Source organism: Salvelinus alpinus, chromosome 2 (genome assembly GCF_045679555.1).
Source record: "Salvelinus alpinus chromosome 2, SLU_Salpinus.1, whole genome shotgun sequence".
In the NCBI taxonomy this organism is placed as follows: domain Eukaryota; kingdom Metazoa; phylum Chordata; class Actinopteri; order Salmoniformes; family Salmonidae; genus Salvelinus; species Salvelinus alpinus.
The window spans coordinates 22,296,582-22,313,371 of NC_092087.1; the positions used below are offsets into that span (position 1 = coordinate 22,296,582).

Sequence of the window (16,790 nt, forward strand, 5' to 3'; positions counted from 1 at the left end):
CACTCGCATTAACATCTGCTAACCATGTGTATGTGACTAATAAAATTTGATTTGATTTGATTAATGCAACCGCCGTGTTAGATTAAAAAAAAATAACTTTACCATAACAAACAGCTTACGTTATTGCGAGACAGCGCCCGCCAAAACGGCGGATAATTCCAATCCTCCATAAATTGTTCTTACTTTTGCTGAGCTTCCATCAGAATCTTGTACAAGGAGTCCTTGGTCAAGAATAAATCGTTGTTTGGTTTTAGAATGTCCTTCTCTCCTGTCGAATTCGCTCCACAAGGCTAGCCAATGTTGATGACGTTCCCAATTTCTCTCAACGCAGAGAACGGAAAACTCCAAAAGTCCCATTAAACGTTGAATAAACTGAAAAAACCTACTTTATGATGTTTTTCTAATATGTATCAAATAAAAACAGAGCCGGAGATATTAGCCGTGTATACCGAATGCTTATCATAAGACAATATGGAGGTGCTTCCCGCGCCTAGGTAGAGAAAGGAAATTCTGGACACGTCATTCCAAGAGCTCTTGTTCGACCTCAGATCAAGCTAGACACCCCATTCCACCTTCCACTGCCTGTTGACATCTAGTGGAAGGCGTATGAAGTGCATGCATATCGATAAATAGTAGGCAATTGAATAGGCAGGCCCTGGAACAGAGCATCGTTTTCAGATTTTTCACTTCCTATCTGGAAGTTTGCTGCAAAATGAGTTCTGTTTTACTCACAGATATAATTTAAACAGTTTTAGAAACTTGAGTGTTTTCTATCCAATAGTAATAATAATATGCATATTGTACGATCTAGAATAGAGTACGAGGCAGTTTAATTTGGGCACGATTTTTTCCAAAGTGGAAACAGCGCCCCCATATTGACAAGAAGATAACTGTCTAATACTGCGGGTAATGGAGTCGCCAATGACTGGGGTTTTCAATTTGTCAGAGCTAATGGTGGGAAGCTTCGGCGTCTCAGACCCCGTAACGGGAGGAGTAGAGACAAGAGAAGACTCGGCCTCAGACTCCGACTCGCTGCTTAATGGGGAAAACCGCTTGAAAGTTTCTGTCGGCTGAATGAGTGACACCGGTTGAGCATTCCTACAGCATTTCCTTCCAGAAGCCATGAGAAAGTTGTCTGGCTGCGGGGACTGTGCGAGGGGAATTATACAACTATCTGTACTTACTGGTGGCACAGACGCTGTTTCATCCTTTCCTACACTGAAATTACCCTTGCCTAACGATTGCGTCTGAAGCTGGGCTTGCAGCACAGCTATCCTCACCATAAGTCGATCGTTCTCCTGTATATTATGAGTACAGCGACTGCAATTAGAAGGCATCATGTTAATGTTACTACTTAGCTTCGGCTGTTGAAGGTGCTGACGAACCATGTTCAGATAAAGCGTTCGGAGTGAAAAAGTTGAATGAAAAAAAAAGTTGAGGGAAAAACTAAAAATATAAACGGTAATTAAAAAGTAAAAACCGTAAAGTTGTCAGGTAGCAAAGTAAGGTTGGCAACAAAACGCACAGCAACACGTCTGCAAGTTCAAGAGGAAGTGCCTTTTCAAAAGGTTAACTTGGCCATTACTGTAGTTTCTCGTCCTCTCCCACCATTGGTTTTATTGCTGTTGTTGTAGGTGAAGAAAGATTATTTAATTGTCTCTTGGTTATGTTGCCTGGCTGCAAAAGCAGCACCTCTCCAATCCTCTGCAGAATATGCAAATCAAGAAGACAACATATTATTTCCATTTCAGTCATTGAATTGTTCTAAAATATTTGCCTTGCCAGTTGTTTGTTACCACAGTTGTGTTTTTTGCCTTTACCTGTTGGACGCTTTTTCTCTATCTTGCGGTTTGGCTTCTCTTGTCTTTTCTTGCTCTTCACCTGTTGTGGTGTTAGCAACCAACAAGATGGTGTACCCCAATCTGTGGGGTTTTATACCAGCCATGTTGTCATCAAGATTAATCGTTCAGACACACACACACACAAACTTAAATTATGCTGACCCGGAAGAACTGAATCCAATGTTTGAATTTAAGGTTAATCCTTCTTGGATGAGAAGTGCTTTTGGGGTCATGTTACTCAGCAGTCAGGTGAAATTGCTTATCCTCTTCATGCTTAAAAAAGTAAATAGTTGACTTAAAAATTATTCTAATTACTTGTACATAAAGAAAACGCATTTTGACAATTAAAATTATTTTACTATAAAAAAGTCAACAGGGAAGTATACTTTGAGGGGATAATCAGACGTTGATTTAATTTACTTCATTCTATGTTCTAGCTTTTCCTCATGTCACAACTTCCGCCGAAGTCAGTCCCTCTCCTTGTTCGGGCGTTCGGGGGTGGTCGACGTCACCGGCTTTCTAGCCACCGGCCGATCCACTTTTCATTTTCCATTTGTTCTGTCTTTGTCTTATCACACCTGGCTTCACTCACCAATCACTTGTTTATTATTTAACCCTCTGTTCCCCATGTTGTATTTGTGAGTGATTGTTATTTGTTACGTGGATGATTGTCAGGCTTTTGTTTTAGACCGTGTTTTTGGCACTTGTATGCGTTCTGTGCTGTCATTTGGTAACCGGTATTAAAGTGCGCCTGTTTATTATACTCCGCTCTCCTGCACTTGACTTCGCCTCCCATATACACGCAGTACAGAATCACTCACCTCAAGAATGGAGTCAGCAGGAGCAGAAGCCCTCCCAGTTGCAGTGGAGGAGCACGTTCAGCAGACTATAGATCGTTGGGAGAGAGGAGGAGGTTTTTCAGCGCCTCCACTAGCCCCACTACAACAGGTCCCACTATCCACCCCTCTTTCACCTGGTCCCAGCGGGATTCGACTCACGCTCCCGAGGGAGTATGACGGGACGGATGCCAGGGGTTTCTACTACAGCTGGAGCTCTACCTGGCGACCGTCCACCCGGCTCCTTCGGGGCGTGAGAGTGTGTCCGCCCTCGTCTCCTGCCTCTCAGGCAAAGCCCTGGAGTGGGCCAACTCCGTATGGAGTAAGGGAGACACGGCGTTGGACCATTACGCAGAGTTCACCCGCCGTTTCGGGCAGTGTTCGACCACCCGCCTAGAGGTCGAGCGGAGGGTGAACGTCTGTTCCTCCTGAGGCAGGGGACGAGGAGCGCGCAGGATTTCGCCTTGGACTTCCGGACCCTGGCTGCCAGCGCGGGATGGAACGGCAGGGCCCTGATCGATCACTACAGGTGAAGTCTGCGCGAGGACGTCCGTCGGGAGTTGGCCTGCCGAGACACCACCCTCACATTGGACCAGCTGGTGGACCTGTCAATCCGGCTGGACAACCTGCTGACTGCCCGCGGACGTCCGGATCGGAACCTGTCAGTTCCATCCCCCAGCACCTCCGCTTCGACGCCCATGGAGCTGGGAGGTGCTGCACTTAGGGCGACCGGAGGAGGGGCCATTCCCTGCACCATCTGTGGCCGCAGAGGGCACACTGCTGGTCGGTGCTGGGGGGGGGTTCCTCAGGGAACCCCCCCCCAAACAAGAAGTTCCCGCGCTCAGGTCTGTTCAACGCTGGTCCGACCAATCTGATTCCACGCTTCAAGACTGCTTCGATCACGTGGATTGGGATATGTTCCGCATTGCGTACAACAACATCATTGACGAATACACTGATTCGGTGAGCGAGTTCATTAGAAAGTGCATCAGCGACGTAATACCCACAGCAAAGATTAAAACATTCCCAAACCAGAAACCGTGGATGGATGGCAGCATTCGCGCGAATCTGAAAGCGCGAACCACTGCTTTTAACCAGGGCAAGGTGACCGGAAACATGACCGAATACAAACAGTGTAGCTATTCCCTCCGCAAGGCAATCAAACAAGCTAAGTGCCAGTATAGAGACAAAGTAGAGTCGCAATTCAACAGCTCAGACACAAGAGGTATGTGGCAGGGTCTACAGTCAATCACAGATTACAAAAAGAAAACCAGCCCCGTCGCGGACCAGGATGTCTTGCTCCCAGACAGACAAAATATTTTTTTGGCTCGCTTTGAGGACAATACATTGCCACTGACACGGCCCGCTACCAAAACCTGCGGGCTCTCCGAGGTGAGTAAAACATTTAAACGTGTTAACCCTCGCAAGGCTGCAGGCCCAGACGGCATTCCCAGCCGCGTCCTCAGAGCATGCGCAAACCAGCTGGCTGGTGTGTTTAAGGACATATTCAATCAATCCTTATCCCAGTCTGCTGTTCCCACATGCTTCAAGAGGGCCACCATTGTTCCTGTTCCCAAGAAAGCTAAGGTAACTGAGCAAAATGACTACCGCCCCGTAGCACTCACTTCCGTCATCATGAAGTGCTTTGAGAGACTAGTCAAGGACCATATCACCTCCACCCTACCTGACACCCTAGACCCACTCCAATTTGCTTACCGACCCAATAGGTCCACAGACGACGCAATCGCAACCACACTGCACACTGCCCTAACCCATCTGGACAAGAGGAATACCTATGTGAGAATGCTGTTCATCGACTACAGCTCAGCATTTAACACCATAGTACCCTCCAAACTCGTCATCAAGCTCGAGACCCTAGGTCTCGACCCCGCCCTGTGCAACTGGGTACTGGACTTCCTGACGGGCCGCCCCCAGGTGGTGAGGGTAGGTAACAACATCTCCACCCCGCTGATCCTCAACACTGGGGCCCCACAAGGGTGCGTTCTGAGCCCTCTCCTGTACTCCCTGTTCACCCACGACTGCGTGGCCATGCACGCCTCCAACTCAATCATCAAGTTTGCGGACGACACTACAGTGGTAGGCATTACCAACAACGACGAGACGGCCTACAGGGAGGAGGTGAGGGCCCTCGGAGTGTGGTGTCAGGAAAATAACCTCACACTCAACGTCAACAAAACAAAGGAGATGATTGTGGACTTCAGGAAACAGCAGAGGGAGCACCCCCCTATCCACATCGACGGGACAGTAGTGGAGAGGGTAGTAAGTTTTAAGTTCCTCGGCGTACACATCACGGACAAACTGAATTGGTCCACCCACACAGACAGTGTTGTGAAGAAGGCGCAGCAGCGCCTCTTCAATCTCAGGAGGCTGAAGAAATTCGGCTTGTCACCCAAAGTAGTCACAAACTTCTACAGATGCACAATCGAGAGCATCCTGTCGGGCTGTATCACCGCCTGGTACAGCAACTGCTCCGCCCACAACCGTAAGGCTCTCCAGAGGGTAGTGAGGTCTGCACAACGCATCACCGGGGGCAAACTACCTGCCCTCCAGGACACCTACACCACCTGATGTCACAGGAAGGCCATAAAGATCATCAAGGACAACAACCACCCGAGCCACTGCCTGTTCACCCCGCTATCATCCAGAAGGCGAGGTCAGTACAGGTGCATCAAAGCAGGGACCGAGAGACTGAAAAACAGCTTCTATCTCAAGGCCATCAGACTGTTAAACAGCCACCACTAACATTTAGTGGCTGCTGGCAACATACTGACTCAACTCCAGCCACTTTAATAATGGGAATTGATGGAAATGTATGTAAAAATATATCACTAGCCACTTTAAACAATGCCACTTAATATAATGTTTACATACCCTACATTACTCATCTCATATGTATATGTATATACTGTACTCTATATCATCTACTGCATCTTGCCATCTTTATGTAATACATGTATCACTAGCCACTTTAAACTATGCCACTTTATGTTTATATACCCTACATTACTCATCTCATATGTATATAGTGTACTCTATACCATCTACTGCATCTTGCCTATGCCATTCTGTACCATCACTCATTCATATATCTTTATGTACATATTCTTTATTCCTTTACACTTGTGTGTATAAGGTAGTAGTTGTGGAATTGTTAGGTTAGATTACTCGTTGGTTATTACTGCATTGTCGGAACTAGAAGCACAAGCATTTCGCTACACTCGCATTAACATCTGCTAACCATGTGTATGTGACAAATAAAATTTGATTTGATTTAGTAGATTCAGGCGCAGCTGGGAATTTTATTGACCGTTCATTTGCTCATAGTTTAGGGATTCCCCTTGTTCCTGTGGATATGCCCTTCCCTGTGCACGCCCTAGGTAGTCGACCATTAGGATCAGGGCTGATTAGGGAGGCCACCGCTCCACTTGACATGGTTACGCAGGAGGGTCATAAGGAGAGAATCAGTCTCTTCCTTATTGATTCTCCTGCATTTCCCGTGGTGCTGGGCTTACCCAGGTTGGCCTGTCATGACCCCACTATTTCGTGGCAACAGAGGGCTCTCAAGGGGTGGTCACGAGAGTGCTCAGGGAGGTGTGTGGGGTGTTTCCATCGGTGCGACTACGGTGGAAAGTCCAGACCAGGTCTCCACCGTGCGCATCCCCTCAGAATATGCCGATTTGGCTCTCGCCTTCTGTAAGAAGAGGGCGACTAAATTACCACCTCATCGACGGGGAGATTGTGCGATAAATCTCCTGGTAGATGCTGCACTTCCCAGGAGTCACGTGTATCCTCTGTCACAGGAGGAGACGGTGGCTATGGAAACATATGTCTCCGAATCCCTGGGGCAGGGATACATTCGGCCCTCCACTTCACCTGCCTCCTCGAGTTTATTTTTTGTGAAGAAGAAGGATGGGGGTCTGTGCCCATGTGTATTGACTATCGAGGGATCAATCAGATCACTGTGAGGTACAGCTACCCGCTGCCTCTCATCGCCAGTGTGATCGAGTCAATGAACGGGGCGCGCTTCTTCACAAAATTGGATCTCAGGAGCGCATACAACCTGGTGCGTATCCGGGAGTGGGACGAGTGGAAGACGGCATTTAGTACCACCTCAGGGCACTATGAGTACCTCGTCATGCCGTACGGGTTGATGAATGCTCCATCAGTCTTCCAGGCCTTTGTTGACGAGATTTTCCGGGACCTGCACGGGCAGGGTGTAGTCGTGTATATCGACGACATTCTGATATACTCTGCTACACGCGCCGAGCATGTGTCCCTGGTGCGCAGGGTGCTTGGTCGACTGTTGGAGCATGATCTGTATATCAAGGCTGAGAAATGTCTGTTCTTCTAACAGTCTGTCTCCTTCTTAGGGTACCGCATTTCCACGTCAGGGGTGGAGATGAAGAGTGACCGCATTTCAGCCGTGCGTAATTGGCCGACTCCCACCACGGTAAAGGAAGTGCGGACGAATGGTTCAAGCGCTCGGAGGAGACCTGGGACGCCGCCCATGTACACCTACAACGGGCTGTGAGGTGGCAAAAAGCGAGCGCCGACCGTCACCGCAGCAAGGCCCGGTGTTCGCACCGGAGGACAGGGTCTGGCTCTCGACCCAGAACCTGCCCCTCCACCTGCCCTGCCGGAAGCTGGGTCCGCGGTTTGTGGGGCCATTTAAAGTCCTGAGGAGACTGAACGAGGTATGCTATAGATTACAGCTTCCCCCCAGATTTTCGCATTAATCCCTCGTTCCATGTGTCTCTTCTCAGGCCGGTGGTGGCTGGTCCACTCCAGGAAGCTGAGGTGCGGGAGGTTCCTCCGCCCCCTCTGGACTTCCAGGGGGCCCCGGCGTATGCTGTTCGAGCCATCCTGGACTCGAGGCGTCGGGCGAGGGGCCTTCAGTACCTCGTGGAGTGGGAGGGGTACGGTCCGGGGGAGAGATGCTGGGTGCCGGTGGAGGACGTCCTGGACCCTTCGTTGCTGCGGGATTTCCACCGTCTCCATTGGGATCGCCCTGCGCCTCGTCCTCCGGGTCGTCCCCGTGGTTGGTGTCGGCGCGCTGCTGGAGCCGCGCGTCAAAGGGGGGGTACTGTCACGACTTCCGCCGAAGTCAGTCCCTCTCCTTGTTCGGGCGGCGTTCGGCGGTCGACATCACCAGCTTTCTAGCCACCGCCGATCCACTTTTCATTTGTTCTGTCTTTGTCTTATAACACCTGGCTTCACTCACCAATCACTTGTTTATTATTTAACCCTCTGTTCCCCATGTTGTATTTGTGAGTGATTGTTATTTGTTACGTGGATGATTGTCAGGCTTTTGTTTTAGACCGTGTTTTTGGCACTTGTATGCGTTCTGTGCTGTCATTTGGTAACCGGTATTAAAGTGCGCCTGTTTATTATACTCCGCTCTCCTGCACTTGACTTCGCCTCCCATATACACGCATTACACCTCATGTAATTACAAACCAATCATGAGGAAAGTGGATCACTTCGATCCTTTAGGCTGATTGAGGAGATAACCTCTATCCTATCCGCTTTACCAGACAGTTCATTTTGGGTGTGGCATGTGAGTTTGGTCTTTAAACAATCATTGATAACAGGTGCAGTGAATAAACATTGAATGAACAGTGTATGAACATAGAAAGTGAGACCAGAGGGTATTTTCATTTTGCTGCATGCATGAAATGTATTTTAATCAGAAAAAAACATTGTTAAATACATTGTATACACAGTTATCTATTTACTAGTATTATTCTTTTTTTGTTTTTTTATTTGCAAGAGGGATACAAAATGTTTACCTCATAAGTTACTTTAAAAGTAAGGGGTTTTCAAACCATACATTGTTCACATCATTTTGAGATGATCAGATTTCCATTGGCAGTTAATTTCAGTTTTCCTTAGCTGTGATGCTGTCTAGTTTAGCCACTGCAGAGTGAAGGGAATGCCTTACAAGACGCCAACTTTTTCTTGCCACTTGGACAGACATTGATAGTAGTAGTATATACATATTCCCATAATGTACCACTCAAATAGCTATAATATGCATATCAATTACCACACAACTCTCTGCTTGTTTAATCGAAGACCATGGATTAAAAAAGCTCCAAGGGGTGGTTCATAGCAATTTAGTTTTGTGGGTAACGTTTTTACACACATTGCACCTGTATGAGGTAAAGCTTAATAATCTCCTGAAAAGTTGTGGGAGAATATTTGTTAAAGAAAACAAGAGGATGTACTGTACATTTGAAAAGTCCCATTTGGAAAATCTCCTCAGAACGTTCACGATTTGTTTCCAAGAGGTACAATGTTGTCTGGGGTTTATGCAGGTGCCACAGAGGAAACCTCTGTTTTTGATGTAGACACTTCAGTGCCATCATCTTCTGCCTTTCCAAAGAGCTGCATGATGCAAGTACGGAACTGGAGAGAGAGGAATAATTAAACATAAGACTTTCAAATGATATGTCTATCTCGAAATTGAGCGAAAACATTGTCAGCTGATGCTTTTTAAAATAAAATAAAATAACTTCACAAGAAAGGCAATTGTGAAACATTTAGACAAATTAGTATTGTTAGAGCTTTGTTACATGAAATCAGTAAGATAAAAAAACAGTGTCTGAGAATCCTGTTAAGACTTACCTGTTTGTTCATGAAGACATATATAACTGGATTGTAGATGGTGGCGCTCTTGGCAAAGTAGGCAGGAATTGCGGCAGCCAGAGGGTGGAAAGCATACCCAGGGTTAGCCGCAGCAAAGCAGGCAAAGCAGGTATACGGTCCCCAGCATACACAGTAAGCTATAATCATGACAACAACCATCCTGGACACTTCCTTCTCGGCCTTCTGTGTTGACTCAGAGTCTTTCTGCTGCGCAGCAACCTGTGGTCATTCAGAAGGAATATCAAATGGTTAGATTTAACCCTTTTAATATGCCTTTTCCAAAGGTACACTTGACCATTACTGTTTTTAACAACATAGTTGCTTGCTACAGTATAGTATATTCAAAATATCACTTACAGCACGAATGGCTAGCCACACGAAAATGTAGCAGAAGATGATCACGAACAGTGGGAAGAAGCAGCATGTAATCATGAGAGTAATCATGTAGGACTTGACTCCAGGATCCTCATTGCCTCCGAACACATCAGGTCCGCAGGAAGTCTTCAGGCCGTGAGGCCAGTACCTGGTGGAGGGAGAGAGATAAAGAAATGTGTTAAATAATTGAATCTTTTGAACTTGAATCCTCAGTGAAAGAAGAATAGAAATCCACACCTGCTCCAGCCAAAGATGGGGGGGGCACACCAGAAAGCAGCCCAGACCCAGGAGAAGATAATGCCTCCCATGGCCCATTTGGCATCAAACTTGACACTTCCAAAGGGCTTGCACACCACCACCCATCTCTCCCAAGAGATGACAGCCAGGGACCACAGAGCAGCAATACCTGCATAATATATACATATACTGTAAATTAGACAAAAGAGAAATTCTGATTACTGCCACTATGCTACGGTGTTCTAGCATCTGACAATTACTCTTTCTCAGCACCGTGTAGCAATTTATAATTTTCTTGTTAAATATTAGATAATATTATAGTCCATGTAAAACTGCATCTTACCGCAAGTGGAGACAGTGTATCCCTCAAAGACACACATTGGATGTCCCAGAATGAAGTAGCCAAAAAACTGGTTGCAAACGCTGATGGTGCTAGCCAAAAGTGTTTCTCCAATGTCAGCAATAGCAAGGTTGACCAAGATCCAGTTGAGAGGGTGTTGGAGCTTCTTGAATTTTGCAGTGGCCACCAGTACCAGGCCATTGGTGAAGACTGAGAGGATGACCACTATGATCATCCAAAGTGTTGAGAGATTGTACACCCATCTTGGAGCAATGTGGTAGTTGGGGCCCTCAAAGGGATCTGAGATAAAACAGACAAAAGTATTTTTCTAAGAAGGAGAAAATGACAGGTGCAGGTGCCTGGTTAGATGATCTACATGCTTTTTAGATTATCATTTAAAATGCAAAAGTAATGCAAATTACATAAATTATACGTATAAAGTGCAATTTTACTTATACCATCTATGTTGTATATAACTTCCATAAAAATATTACTAAATACAGTTAACATAACCTCATGATTTAAATAAAATAAAATATATGAATTGTAAGTTTCAATCAAGGTAGATGTAGTTGCTCTCTCACCTTTGGTGTTATTGCTGTTGGTGAAGGTAAAGGAAGATTCTCTCGTTGTTTCTTGGTTTTGTCGCCTGGCTGCATAAGCAGCACTTCCCCAGCTTTCTGCCATTTATGAGAAAGTATCTGAAGAATATACAAATGAAGACAACATATTATTTCCATTTCAGTCATCGAATTGTTCTAAAATATTTGCCTTGCCAGTTGTTTGTTGCCATAGTTATGTTTTTGCCTTTACCTGTTGGTCGCTTTTTCTCTGTTCTTGTGGTTGGCTTCTGTTGTCTTGTCTTGCTGATCACCTGTTGTGGTGTTAGCAACCAACAAGATGGTGTACCCCAATCTGTGGGGTTTTATACCAGCCATGTCGTCATCGAGATTAAGATCTAACACACACACACCAAAAAGAACTTCAGTTATGCCGGCCAGTCGAACTGAAGCCAAGGTTTGAATTTAAGGTTAATCCTTCTTGGATAAGAAGTGCTTTTGGTGTCACGTAATTCAGCATTCAGGTGAAATTCCTTATCCTCTTCATGCTTAGAGAAAATAGTTGACCTAACAATTGTTCTTGTTACTTGTAAAGAAAACACATTTTGACAATATGAATGTTTTTACTATAACAAAGTAAACAGGGAAGTATTCTTTGAGATAATCAGATATTGATTTAATTCACTTCAGTCTGTTCTCTCTTTTCATGTAAATACAAAACAATGAAGAAAGTGGATCACTTCGGCCTTTAGCCTGATTTGTGAGATAATCTCTATCCTATCCGCTTTACCAGACAATTCATATTGGGTGTGTCATGTGAGTTTGGTCTTTAAACAATCATTGATAACAGGTATCAGTGTATAAAAATTGAAAGTGAGACCAGAGGGTATTTATTTGCTGCATGCATGACATTTATTTCAATCAGAAAAAAACATTGTATACACAATTCTCTTAATACTATATATATATATATCTTTTTTTTTTTTGCAAGAGGATTAGAACATGTTTACCTCATAAATTACTTTAAGGGGTTTTCAAACCATACATTGTTCACATCATTTTGAGTTATCAGATTTCCATTGGCAGTTAATTTCAGTTTTCCTTAGCTGTGATGCTGTCTAGTTTAGCAACTGCAGAGTGAAGGGAATGCCTTCCAAGACGCCAACATTTTATTGCCACTTGGACAGACATTGATAGTAGTAGTATATACATATTCCCATAATGTACCAAATAACTATAGTATGCATATTAATTACCACACAACTCTGCTTGTTTAATCAAAGACCATGGATTAAAAAAGCTCCAATGGGTGGTTCATAGCAATTTAGTTTTTGTGGGTAATGATTTTACAAACATTGCACCTGTATGAGGTAAAGCTTAATAATCTCCTGAAAAGTTGTGGGAAATGATTTCTTTAAGAAACACAAGAGGATGTACTGTACATTTAAAAAGTCCCATTCTGAAAATCTCCATAGAACGATTTGTTTCCAAGAGGTACGCCATTGTCTGGGGTTTATGCAGGTGCCACAGTGGAAACCTCTGTTTTTGATGTAGACACTTCAGAGCCATCATCTTCCTCCTTGCCAAAGAGCTGCATGATGCAAGAACGGAACTGTGGAGAAAGAATAAGAATGGAACATGAGGAAAGAGCTTCAAAATGTACAGTACGTCTACATTTAGGTAGACATACTGTAATTCCTTTGTTAATCACTTTATTATTGATGGGTCAAAATATACTTAACCCAAATGTAAAAGTAACATGTAAAGTGTTGGTCCCATGTTTCTGAAATAAAATATCCCAGAAATGTTGTCGATATCCACAAAAGCTTATTTCTGTTACATTTTGTGCAGAAATGTGTTTACATCTCTGTTAGTGAGCATTTCACCCTTTGCTAAGATTATCCATCCACCTGACAGGTGTGGCATATCTGGAAGCTGATTAAACAGCATTATGATTACACAGGTACACCTTGTGCTCGAGACAATAAAAGGCCACTAAAATGTGCAGTTTTTTCACACAACACAATGCCACAGATATCTCAAGTTTTGAAGGAGCATGCAATTGTCATTCTGACTGCAGGAATGTCCAACAGAGCTGTTGCCAGAGAATGTAATGTTCATTTCTCTACCATAAGCCACCTCCAACCTCCTTTTAGAGAATTTGGCAGTATGTCCAACTGGCCTCACAACCGCAGACCTCATGTAACCACGCCAGCCCAAGACAGGAGAAGGAGATATGTTGCGCTGCATGACACAAATGGTGGACACCAGATAATGACTGGTTTTCTGATCCACGCTCCTGCATTTTTTTTAAGGTATCTGTGTCCAACAGATGCATATCTGTATTCCCAGGCGTGTGAAATCAAGATGTTAGGGCCTATTTTTGTTCAGTGTTCATGTAGCTATCAGACTAACACACTTACCTGTTTGTTCATGAAGACATAGATAACTGGATTGTAGATGGTGGCGCTCTTGGCAAAGTAGGCAGGCAGTGCAGCAGCCAGAGGGTGGAAAGCATACCCAGGGTTAGCCGCAGAAAAGCAGGCAAAGCAGGTATAAGGTCCCCAGCATACACAGAAAGCTATAATCATGACAACAACCATCCTGGACACTTCCTTCTCGGCCTTCTGTGTTGACTCAGAGTCTTTCTGCTGCGCAGCAACCTGTGGTCATTCAGAAGGAATATCAAATGGTTAGATTTAACCCTTTTAATATGCCTTTTCAAAAGGTACACTTGACCATTACTGTTTTTAACAACATAGTTGCTTGCTACAGTATAGTATATTCAAAATATCACTTACAGCACGAATGGCTAGCCACACGAAAATGTAGCAGAAGATGATCACGAACAGTGGGAAGAAGCAGCATGTAATCATGAGTGTAATCATGTAGGACTTGACTCCAGGATCCTCATTGCCTCCGAACACATCAGGTCCGCAGGAAGTCTTCAGGCCGTGAGGCCAGTACCTGGTGGAGGGAGAAAGATTTTGAACAATTGAGTTTCACACATCAGTGAAATAAAAAGAGACAAAAATCCCACCTGCTCCAGCCAAAGATGGGGGGGGCACACCAGAAAGCAGCCCAGACCCAGGAGAAGATAATGCCTCCCATGGCCCATTTGCCATCAAACTTGACATTTCCAAAGGGCTTGCACACCACCACCCATCTCTCCCAAGAGATGACAGCCAGGGACCACAGAGCAGCAATACCTGTGCAGGGGAACAGTTGTACTGAAAGTTAGACACTAATTATATGTGAAAACACAGCACCGTAAGAACATGCACCAAGGAAATGGCTATAGGGAGCACTTTGTGTCGATCAATTTCTCTATACATTAATCTACAATTTCCACATATTACTGGTACAATAAATACAATTCAAATCTTTGTAAAACTGAGGAGTATCTTACCACACACAGACACAGTGTATCCCTCAAAGACACACATTGGATGTCCCAGAATGAAGTAGCCAAAAATCTGGTTGCAAACGCTGATGGTGCTTGCCAAAAGTGTTTCTCCAATGTCAGCAATAGCAAGGTTGACCAAGATCCAGTTCAGAGGGTGTTGGAGCTTCTTGAATTTTGCAGTGGCCACCAGTACCAGGCCATTGGTGAAGACTGAGGCAATGACCACAAAGATCATCCAAAGTGTTGAGAGATTGTACACCCATCTTGGAGCAATGTGGTAGTTGGGGCCCTCAAAAGGATCTGCATGTAACGTTCGTCATATGGAGGAAGAGAGGCCCAAAGCACAGCGTGGTTAGTGTTCATCATGTTTAATAAAGACAATAAACGTGGAAAAAAACGAAACAGTTCTGTCTGGTGCAGACACACGAAGACAGAAGACAGCCACCCACAAAACCCAAAACAAAACAGGCTACCTAAATATGGTTCCCAATCAGAGACAATGACCAACACCTGCCTCTGATTGAGAACCATATCAGGCCAAACATAGAAAAGGGAAAACTAGACACACAACATAGAATGCACACTCAGCTCACGTCCTGACCAACACTAAAACAAAGAAAACACAAAAGAACTATGGTCAGAACGTGACACTGCAAAAGAAGAAGAGATAAAAATGTAATATAAATTCCTGACTTATTGATATAGTCATATGCAGTGGTGTAAAGTACTTAAGTAAAAATACTTTAAAATACTACTTAAGTTGTTTTTTGGGGTATCTGTACTTTTATCTGTACAACTTTTACTTTCACTCCACTACATTCCCAAAGAAAATAATATACTTTTTACTCCATACATTTTCCCTGACACCCAAAAGTACTCGTTATATTTTGAATGCTTAGCAGGACAGAAAAATTGTCATATTCACACGCTTATCAAGAGAACATCCCTGGTCATCCCTACTGCCTCTGATCTGGCGGACACACTAAACACAAATGCTTAGTTTGTAAATTATAGGGGAGTGTTGGAGTGTGCCCCTGACTATGTTGAAAACAAGAAAATCGTGCCGTCTGTTTTGTTTTAATATAATTGATCCATACTTTTACTTTTTAGACTTAAGTATATTTTAGCAATTACATTTACTTTTGATACTTAAGTAGATTTAAAACCAAATACTTTTAGACTTTTACTCAAGTAGAATTTTACTGGGTGACTTTCACTTTTACTTTAGTCATTTTTAATTAAGATATCTTTACTTTTACTTAAGTATGACAATTGGGTACTTTTTCCACCACTGGTCATATGAGGACAGTAAACAAACATTTTGAACAGAATGTGTGCATCAAAAGTTATGACCAAGAAAAACACTGTCCTGACACAAATTATTCAATGTATTGGTTGTATCATTGTGCGTACTGCTAATGCCAGTTACAAATGGTATGTCTGCTGTTTGTGAAATAACGTATGAGAGAACTACACTGCAACAAAAGACCTTCAGCAACATCAATTTAATTTAAAAAGGACACCATTACTCTCTGTAAATCTATAATAACTCCAATCTTTTGGGGGAATATACAGAATTAAGCTCTTTCAATAGTTCTACCAAATGATGTCACCCTCAGGCACTACACTGAACAAGATGTACTGTACCTTTGGTGTTATTGCTGTTGGTGTAGGCGAAACCTGAATCTCTCGTTGTATCGTCGTGCCGCCTGGCAGCAAAGACTCCTAGCTCTGCCATCCTGGACTGCTTAACAGGAGTTTCTGATGTTGACTGCTGAAGTCCAAGCCGTGCTTCTCAAATATCCTAGGGTTTATATACCATCCTTTGGGTCTTTTGAAAGGATTATGGCCTTGGAGGAATTAGGGCACGGTTGGCACTGGGGCCATGGTATAATTTGTGCCATGGCATGGGCTGGACTGTCTTTTCTTAACTGTTAATTACCACCAACAACTAAGTAGGGTGGATTTCAGAGGCCCATAATCTTGTCTGAGAGGGCTTTAGTGGCAGAGAAGGTTAAAAGTAATTTAAATGCCATGCTGCTGTAACTGAGGCCCAGATTGGTCAGTTGACTGGCATTAGGGTAATTGGTTTTAAATGTGTAACTTTAAAAAATTAAAAGTTGTCTAAGAGAAATATGTATGATGACTGACTACACTTCAACATGAAAAATAGTGTCGAGAGAAATCCAGATGCCAACATGCCATGTAGGCCCACAAGGCCCTATTGGAGCTGGAATGGTTGATAAGTTTAAAAAATAAAAATAAAGTATTTTTGGCTGTCTCAGATGCTTTATTTCGTTTCATCTGCTATTTTCCACATTGGGGGGAGCACCATCACTCTATCACTCTACAGATTGACAATACCTCATATCCATCATATTTCAATGAATGATAACTGATGACAAAAGTGCATCTGAAATGCATCGGAAACACTGACTTTATGAAAATCAATATCTCTTTAGAAGTACATTTTTGTAGTTAAACTGTTGAATGTACAGTATAGTGATATAGAATGCCACCCTAAAC

The 16,790-nt window shown here is 43.9% G+C and overlaps 2 protein-coding genes across 2 annotated transcripts; both read right to left on the minus strand.

Annotated features, from left to right (window-relative positions):
* Nucleotides 1–8,428: 8,428 nt before the first annotated feature.
* On the minus strand, nucleotides 8,429–11,182 carry LOC139556543 (red-sensitive opsin). The gene is made up of 7 exons (XM_071370610.1): nucleotides 11,112–11,182; nucleotides 10,883–10,999; nucleotides 10,302–10,598; nucleotides 9,959–10,127; nucleotides 9,704–9,869; nucleotides 9,326–9,565; nucleotides 8,429–9,106 (listed from the first exon to the last, which is right to left on the minus strand). The coding sequence occupies exons 2-7, from the start codon at nucleotides 10,983–10,985 to the stop codon at nucleotides 9,008–9,010; spliced, it is 1,074 nt and encodes a 357-aa protein (XP_071226711.1). The 5' UTR covers nucleotides 10,986–10,999; nucleotides 11,112–11,182; the 3' UTR covers nucleotides 8,429–9,007.
* Nucleotides 11,183–11,744: 562 nt separating this feature from the next.
* On the minus strand, nucleotides 11,745–14,720 carry LOC139556549 (red-sensitive opsin-2). Its single transcript, XM_071370624.1, has 5 exons — nucleotides 14,268–14,720; nucleotides 13,899–14,067; nucleotides 13,660–13,825; nucleotides 13,282–13,521; nucleotides 11,745–12,470 (listed from the first exon to the last, which is right to left on the minus strand). The coding sequence occupies exons 1-5, from the start codon at nucleotides 14,497–14,499 to the stop codon at nucleotides 12,372–12,374; spliced, it is 906 nt and encodes a 301-aa protein (XP_071226725.1). The 5' UTR covers nucleotides 14,500–14,720; the 3' UTR covers nucleotides 11,745–12,371.
* Nucleotides 14,721–16,790: the final 2,070 nt, after the last annotated feature.